This window comes from Anneissia japonica, unplaced genomic scaffold (assembly GCF_011630105.1).
Source record: "Anneissia japonica isolate Jap-2015-1 unplaced genomic scaffold, ASM1163010v1 scaffold284709_len978187_cov192, whole genome shotgun sequence".
Classification (NCBI taxonomy): Eukaryota; Metazoa; Echinodermata; class Crinoidea; order Comatulida; family Comatulidae; genus Anneissia; species Anneissia japonica.
Window position 1 is genome coordinate 236,956 of NW_022757342.1, and position 9,590 is coordinate 246,545.

Below are 9,590 nucleotides of genomic sequence, written 5' to 3' on the forward strand. Positions count from 1 at the left end.
TATAGAACTGGAGGTCGCTGGAACAGAATGTTGCTACTCGGAGTTTCACGCTATTGCGATCGTCAGGCAACTGATATATATATATAATATATATATATATATGCAGCACCTTTAATTTTTTCTATACGACGTAATTTAACAAAAAACACCACGCATCTTAGAAATAACACAAAAGACTTAATAAAAGACGTGTTTCATGTTACACCAACCCATCATCAGTAATAAACATACAAATAAAACAAACTTATGTTTATTTTGGTTCAATTATCAAGGATTTCAGTTCAAGAAGTTTACCTCTTTCTTTATTAAAGAAATACGAGAAGTTATCTATATAATAGGCGTACATATATTATATATATATAGACTATATTTGTATATGTTATTATAATTAACATTCTCCATAACGAATTATGAAACCGTCATAATGACTGCTTGTAAATAATAAATTATTTCATAGTTAAGTTGTCGTTCGACGGTGGTAACTACGCTATATCAGGGGGTGGTTTGACTGATGCGTACAATGCTGCTCAACTTCATTTTCACTGGGGCTCTGTGTCAAGTCAAGGATCCGAGCACACAATCGACGGAATGGAATACCCAGCTGAGGTACGGACAGAATCGATACTAAATTATAACACTATATACACCAACATACAGTATTGTGATAATAGTGATGATGATGATGATTAATACTACTAAAATAATAATAATAATAATAATAATAATAATAATAATAATAATAATAATAATAATAATAATAATGGATTATAATTACAGTAGTAATATTATTAATAATAATAATAATAATAATAATAATAATAATAATAATAATAATAATAATAATAATAATAATAATAATGCCGAATGATGGTGAGAACGACGACGACGATGATCATGACGACGACGATTTTAATTATGATACAACACACACATACTATATCCTAGTACTAATGTTTTGTTTTCCAATTTAGTTGCATATTGTACACGTGAAGGATGGCCTGACGCTCGCCGAAGCTCTCACCGACCCAAGTGGTCTTGCCGTTCTCGGGTTTCTTATAGAGGTAAGTCACGTGGGTTGGAAAAGTGGTATTAGCCAATGGGAGGAAACGTTGGGGGACAGGGCCCTCCGTAGGGAAATCTGCCCCACCAATCTGGGAAAAAAAACCAATTTGCCAGGGAGAAAAAAAAACCCTCTAAGTTATTATTAGTATATTATTATTATTATTATTATTATTATTATTATTATTATTATTATTATTATTATTATTATTATTATTATTATTATTATTATTATTATTATTATTATTATTATTATTATTATTATTATTATTATTTTTATTAATAATAATAATAATAATAATAAAATTTTGAAAAGAATGATGGGAAATATGTGGGGGAATGATGATTATAATGAAGGTGATGATAATGCTGATAAATATCGATAATTTACTTATTATCCTTACATTATTATTACTTCCAGATGTCGTCCTTAATACTATTACTACTACTACTACTACTACTACTACTAATAATAATAATAATATTATTATTATTATTATTATTATTATTATTATTATTACAATATTATTATTACCATTATTCTATAAGTTTTAGATAGTACCTATTTCAGTCAAATTTTACTTCTTCTAAAAAGTTATCGTCCACGAATTAAGTTTATTGGCAGCAGACGTATAATCAGAGCGTGTATAATTACGTCAAATTGTAGTTTGAACTGCACATGCCCGTACGTATCCATGGTCCGTTGACATAAACCAGTGGTTGTGTGTATGTTGCTTTTGTCGATTGACCTTGGCACGGGCATGCGCAATTCAAAATACTAAATGGCTTATTTTTATATAGTTATAGTTTTATACAGTAACATTTCTATTAATGTATTGGCAGGTGTCTGACGAGGACAACGATGATTTCGCGCCTTTGATTGACGCTATTGTGGACCTAGACGATGGTAGGTCATTAAGCTAAGACTATTATAAATTACCAGTAGCAACAGCAACAACAACTATAATCAAACCAAAAACAACTCCACTCCCTAAGCCTCATGTGTAGAGCGTCTTGTCTATGTTTGTCTTGTGAATTTGATTGTCACCTATGAGTAGGATTGAGTTTGCTACTGAACTGACAATCCTAAGCCCGTGAGCCAAAATAATAATTTAAAAAAAATAAGAACAAGCTGCAGAAGTAGCTGCAGTCAGGTCATCATTGCCACTTTTACTTTTTTTTGGTTAGGACGATGAATATGATGATCTGGTGGTGGTGATGATGACGACCATAATGGCAGTGATGATGACTATGAATACTAACAAATAGCTTTCATCATAGCATAGTTATCTCTTTACAGAGAATATGGACGTCTTTGCCTAACTTCAAGAATATTTGTTTTAAATTCGTTTAATTAGTTTTAAATACAGACTCCTTTACCATTATTCAATGTTGTTTTCGTCATCCATACTATTTTGTATTTTGTGCAATTTTCTTGTACTTTTATTCATATATTTTATTATTATTATTTTGTTTTGTTTGTGTTATCTTTACTTATGTTCAACTTTTTAAATCTTTTCTTGCTGGTTTTTTTTAAATTTATTTATTTAATTGTTAATTTTTGCTGTTCATTACATATTAGTATGCTTGTATTTTCTATTTCAATTAGAATAGATAAAATAATTTTGAAAAGAATGATGGGGATGATGTGGGGGATGATAATTATAATTAAGGTGATGTTAATGCTGATGGATATCGATGATTTACTTATTATCCTTACATTATTATTACTTCCAGATGTCGTCCTTAATACTAGTATTGTATTGGGAGACATAATCCCAAATGATGTTTCCGCATTCTACCGTTACGACGGATCCCTGACAACTCCTACCTGCGACGAAGCAGTTATATGGACCGTCTTTAAGAGCACTATCTCACTTTCCGAAAGCCAGGTTAGTTATAGAGCTTCGTTCTTAATGGTAGTGATGATATTGATGATGATGCTGATGGCGATTATAATAATAGCGACGAGGATAATGACGATAACGATAACGATAATAATGGTTATAATGATGATAATGATGACGATGATTATGGCGATGATGATAATGAAGACGATGATTATGGCGATGATGATAATGATGATATTGAAGTTTATCATGACCATTATCGTGATGATCATAATAATATGAGCATACCAATTGTTTATTCAAGTCAACGCTATCTTGACCTTGGTTAATCCATAGAGAAGTTCTATTTTCTCTATGGTTAATCTGGTATCAATCTTATTCCATGTATATAGCTTGACGTATTTCGAGATCTCACTGATGGGGACGGCAACAGTATATCCAACAACTACAGACCACCACAACCGGTCAACACTAGGACTATTTATAGATCTGAGAACGGTGGAAACGTCTTAACTGTTTCGTTAATAGCCCTGGTACTGGTCGGCATCTTGCATGTGTCATTGTAGAGGAAGGCTGCTAAATAATAAGATGGCAAACCGTGTGTCTTTCATGAAGATTTTCTCTGTGATAAACGATAGGCCTATACCTATGAAAACGAATAAGACACTTAATCTGTTTTAGTAAATTCATTTTCTAATTATCCATTCCACACGTGATATTAAAACGTTTGTTTTGCAAAATTTTGAATGCCACTAAAATTGAAATTTTCACTAGTATATATACTGTCTCTTATACGGTTTTTAACTTGTAATAGAGCACTCTCTCGCATGGGACGTACTTACCTAATCCAAGTTACATTACATACAATAGGCCTACTATATTGTCTGACCTTACAAACATTTGTTTTTCAAACAAAAGTTACAAAAAATGTATAAATTAATAAATAGTGCAGAGATTGAAAGTCATAAGACTTCACTTCTCGATTGGAATTAGCCTTGATTACTTTTTCGTAAAGTTTGTACAGTCAACTATTTGTATGTGTGTGTTTGTATATGTTTAAGTATTTATACATTCAATAAGTTACAAATTTATTTCAGCATGCATACATACATATAGTATAAATAATAATAACAGTGCTCGAATAGGAACATAAGATTTTATAATCGTATCAAGCAGTACTTCAACAAGAAGTTTAATTTTTCAGTTGTGGCATATATTCATTCATCTTTTACTTCAGAATTACAATTCCATACAAATCCATAGGGAAAAAAAATCAAGGAAAAAGTAGATAAACACGATCCACTGTACACAAAAGCATTTCAAGCAGGGGCGGATCCAGAAATGTCCAAAAGGGGGGACCGGAAGGGGGGCCGAAATTTGGGCCGATTGAGACAACACTGTCGTAGGGGGTCCGGGGCATGCCCCCTTGAAATTTTTGTGATCTAGACGCCCGAACATAACATTTGCATTCTGGGCTATAATTTTTTTCTTTTTCTCTCTTTTTTTCCCTTTTTTTTTTTCTTATTTTTTCCTTTTTTACCTCCCAAAAGGGGGGCCGGGGCCGGGCCGCCCCCCTTAAATCCGCCCCTGTCAAGTTAATTAATATACTAAAACATTCAGCCTCTAAGCAACTCATTCCAAGTGAGGCTCAGCTTAGAGTTAGGTAGAGCATTAACCCTAACACAAGATACAAGACTGTTAGTGCTTTTGTCAATTCTATTAATGAAGCTATACACTGATTTACGCAAAAAACACTGATTTTCCGTCAAATAAAATGACGGAACAGAGTTGTAACAAACATCCGGCTGGCCGGGCGCTACAGTGTCTAGGTTGTTTAAGTACTATGGGAAATGCATTGTTGTAACATACTTGCAATGAATTTAGAGAACTTTGAGTGAACTTGGCCCATAACGATGGACAATATATATTCACACAGTACCGGTACGATTTAAAAAGGAGACATTTAACCCTGTCAGAACAATTATTAAATTTCTTTGACAGGGAGTTCCCTCTTATGCATAGAGATCTGTACTGGCGCTTAATATCTAGCTAATTATTTAGAGTATTGGTAATTATATGGCCAAGAACACTATCACAGTAATTGAGTGGAAAAATTATTCAGACGAGTAACTGGCAAGCCATATACTTTACGTACACTCGGACAGAAAAGCATGCAAACAGATTTTTTGTGTTGTAAATGACATCATGAATTTTAGCAAAATTCTCACAGACATTAGCAAGGCGTTATAACCCAGAACAAGAAGGAGCCAAAAGCACCATGTCATCTGCATAGCATAGAAAATTAAATTTGGTACCTTTCAGCCCACATCCAGCATTAACATTATTCAGGCGAACATTTAGATCATCCACATAAATATTGTAAAGTAATGGTGACATAATACTACCTTGACGGACCCCATTTTTAACACCAAAGCCCGTAGATATTGTACCACCCCACTTTACCATAAATTCTTGAGTCATATACCAATGTCTTAACACTCTAATTACAAACAAAAGGAGTGCCCTCTATCAATTAGTTTATTGAACAACGTAAAATGATTAACGCGGTCAAACGCCTTGCTAGCATCTAGAAAACATGTATACACTGGGCTACCATTCCGCATAAAAAAATCAACAATTTGTTTGAAGACAAAAATACATGTATCTGTGGAGTTGCCAGATTTAAAAGCAAACTGTTGAATACAGGTTCGAATCCCACTAGAGACATTTTCTTTATTTATTTATTTATTTATTCGGAACGTACACTTTTAAATCGGTGGCACTCTTCCAAAGGGAGGTGCGTCCAAGAAAATAAAACAAAATATACAAAATCACTAAAACAAAACATAACTTAACTAAGAGCAACAGGAATTAAAAATAAACCCCACCCATTTACTCCTTACTTAACTCCCCACCCAAAGCAACCTACGAGAAATTAACCTATTTTCATTTAAATTCCTTTTCCTTTAGAGCAAAAATAAACATAAACAAAGCAAAACCCTCCCCAACTAACCCACACAAGAACAAAACCAAATTTTCGTTTATCCACCCTCCCACTTAACAACAGATTTACATTAAGCTAAAAGATTGCAATGACCAAAGTTGGAAGAACAGCAAGGCAGAAAAGAACAAAAATATTGGCTAGCAACACAATGTCGTCAGCCCAAAATAGACTTCCAACCCATTCATCATTAATTCTAGTGCCAAGGCCATTTGACTTTAGAATTTTGGTAAATTCATTCATAAACATATTAAATAGTATAGGGGAGAAAACGCATCCCTGCTTTACCCCTTGTTCAACATCAAAAATATCAGTTTTAATAGAACCAAAACAAACCTTACTCTTAACAGAACAATACAACCTATCGATAATTCTCCACACCTTCCCTCTGATACCTGCAGGATTCCAGACGGCTTTCTTTAACCCATCCCTCCAAACACTATCAAAAGCTTTTCGGAAGTCCTGAAAGGCAAGATATGTATGTTTACCTTGTTGTAGACGGCAAGCTTCTACACTTTTCAAGACAAATACATGATCTTCGCATCTATGCGATGGGCTGAAACCTCCCTGGACTTCCGAAAGAATGTCATTATTTTCTAGGTAAGACGAAATATTTTTTGCTATTATTCTATGAAATATTTTGGAGACACAAGATGTTAAGGAAATTCCTCGATAATTGTTGAGATCTCTTCGGTCTCCTTTTTTATGAATAGGGATGATTATACTGGTGTTCCAGTCGTTAGGAATTTGTTCAAGACATATAATTTTGTTAAATAATTTTAATAGAGATTTTACAAGGGCATCACCACCGTTTTTAAGTAATTCATTTGTAATATTATCTAATCCTGGGGCTTTATTATTCTTAGCCAATGAAAGTGCATCTTCAACAATGTCATAATCAATAAAAAATATTATATAAAAAAATACCATCTGTATCATCAGTACATTCATTCACATTCATAAAATCATTTGAAAACTCCTCTCTAATAGCATTTACAAACCTAGCAGTTAAGTAGGCATTGTTGTCAGTGAGGTCCATGTTAGCTTTACCAACATTTTCCCAGTATTTCTTAACTGTTGAATTTAGTAAACCTTCATCCAAAATGATTTCATTTCTGTCAGGTTTTTTAATACAATGAAGATTACTTTTCAAATGTTTACAATTTTTACCCTTTAAAACTTTCCAAAAATCTTTACATGATGTACCACCTTGGTTTGAAATATCAATGGACATTTGAACACGTTTATGGGTAATCTTTTCAGAGACTAGCTTTTTAACCTGCTTTTCGTTGTATGATTCCCACAACATGGCACCATAATCACAATGATATCCATGTCATCATGCCTGCTATTGTTATTATTACTAACAGTGTTAACACCACTGTTAATTTTAGGCCTATTATTGATATTATCATTATTATTATTCTATTCATGTTATTATTAATATTATTATTATTATTATTATTATTATTATTATTATTATTATTGTCAATATTATTATTATCAGCATTTTTATTACTCTTAATCCACCTACAGTGTTCACGGGAGGCTTTTTTCCTATCCTTAATGGCGATGTCAATTTCTTTATCAAACCACGGTTTTAGTTTGCTGTTTGAAATCTTTAGACCTATTCCTTCAGTGGCTGCCTCAATTAATTTATCCTTCCAAGATTCCCATATTGAGTCAACAGTATCAAATTCATTAACATCCCAGTTATCAAATTTCTCTCGAGTTCTATAGCTTGAATAATCCTGGTCAGGTTTAATATTCCATATTGTTTTATTATTCTTAGTAGGAATGGGCTTATTTATATCTAGATTGTTTAGTGTAAGCCACAAAACACAATGATCACTGCCGAAGTTAAACATTCTTTCCTCGTCAATAAGTAAGTTATTAACATAATTAGTTAAGGCGTTGGAACATAACAGATAATCAATTGTGCTTTGTTGCTTATTTCGGCGCCAAGTTATTTTACCCTTACAAAATTCAGTGCAGTTGAGAATAGATAAATTAGAATTATCTTTAAATTCGAGGAGTCTTTCACCATTTGAGTTAAGAATGCGATCCCCACCAGGAATTTCTTTGCCAATTCTGGCATTAAAATCTCTCATTATCAATATCTGAGGATCCTCAGATTATATACACAAAGGTTTAGGGTTTTGAGTATATAGTTGCTAAAATAATTGTTATCAACACAGAATTCAATTTGTTTTGTGTAAACGAATGACATTTTCTCAAATTTCCTTAACAATAAACAAGTAAATTTCTTTGAACCCTCTTGATAATTGAAACAAATCGACGTAAGTTGATTAAAAAAAAACAGACACACATTGTAGAAATAACACAAAAGATTTAATAATAGACATGTTTCGGATTGACAACAACCCATCATCAGAAGGCCTACAGAATCGTCTTATTATCATCTTAGCTGTTGGTGGTAGTTGTATTTTGCATCTTGCCGGTTCTTGTATTCTCTTGACCAACCCGTCGTGTTTCTGACAGTCGATTAATTTAACCAAGGAAAAAAAAAACACGTTTTAAAGTTAACAAATTGTTTATAACGTCAGTATCTAGTGAATGGTGTAACAGTAGTGATATATAAAGATATGGTATGTGTGCAAAAGGTATTTCAGACACAATATGTATGGCCACAATCAAGATTGGAAATGACAAAAGGGCAGGCTGCCTTTATATATTTTTTCTGTTTTGTGTGTGTAGCACACTTTTATTCAAAATAAAAATCTAGTAATCATATCACATAGGATTCAATTCATTCACATGTTTTTTTTTTCTCATTCTTATAAAAAGTCATTATCACATAAATATTTAAATCATATATGATTTGTAGGTAGGCCTATTGCATCGATATCTGCATAATTATAGACATATCAGAACCAAGTCTTGTGTAACACAAGTGTCAGAAGATGACCTTGTGGCAACGCGATGGCAAGAGTGTTCCGATGACTGACGCATCATTGGCGCTATAAGACTAGCATAGCATTATTTTTTTTATTGGGTTTTTGTTGAAAAAGTAATCGTAAATCACCAATAGGCCTATTACACAACACAAATACCTCATGAGTACAATCGTGTCTCCACAGTATCAGAGATCGTCAACCTGTTAACACGTCTACTATTAACTCAGCCATGCAGACGTTTTGGTGAATGATACTCCCTTGCTAGAGACATTTCTTTATATAACTACAAAAGGGATCTTTTGAAGAGCTATGCTTGATACGATTATAACACCTTTCGAGTTCCTATTCGAGCACTGTTATTGTTCATTTCATTTATTTAAGTATTTCCTGCTGTTAATATGCCTTTTTATTTTTATTATATAAGTAAATAAATGAATAAAGAAATTGTGTAATAAAATGGAGTGTATCTGGTGGTATTTCAATCTATTCAACCATGAAGCCTCCGTGGTCTAGTGGTTATGACATTCGCCTTGACAGCGAGAGGTCGCAGGTTCGAGTCCCGCCAGAGGCATTTTATTACACAATTTCTTTATTCATTTATTTACAGGACTACATTCGTTGAGAGATATGCTACACGATGTATTTATTAAGTCCTTTATTCGAACACTGTATTTACCTTTCTTTGATGATTTATATATGATTTAACAGTGTTAACGGCTACCTTAATTTATGTTATATGCACCTATTTGTTTCTAGCCGTAC

General features: G+C 32.9%; 2 protein-coding genes across 2 annotated transcripts; one reads left to right on the top strand and one right to left on the bottom strand.

The window, feature by feature from the left end:
* Window positions 1-450: 450 nt before the first annotated feature.
* LOC117124692 (putative carbonic anhydrase 5) lies at window positions 451-3,649 on the top strand (the record flags this gene model as incomplete). The annotated part of the gene is made up of 5 exons (XM_033271025.1): window positions 451-606; window positions 972-1,061; window positions 1,903-1,966; window positions 2,797-2,951; window positions 3,302-3,649. Coding segments are annotated over 5 exons (639 nt in total), but the record flags the coding sequence as incomplete, so codon positions are not given.
* Window positions 3,650-5,988: 2,339 nt separating this feature from the next.
* LOC117124657 lies at window positions 5,989-8,021 on the bottom strand. Its single transcript, XM_033270966.1, has 3 exons — window positions 7,445-8,021; window positions 6,838-6,984; window positions 5,989-6,506 (listed from the first exon to the last, which is right to left on the bottom strand). The coding sequence occupies exons 1-3, from the start codon at window positions 8,019-8,021 to the stop codon at window positions 5,989-5,991; spliced, it is 1,242 nt and encodes a 413-aa protein (XP_033126857.1).
* Between the last annotated feature and the right edge of the window lie 1,569 nt (window positions 8,022-9,590).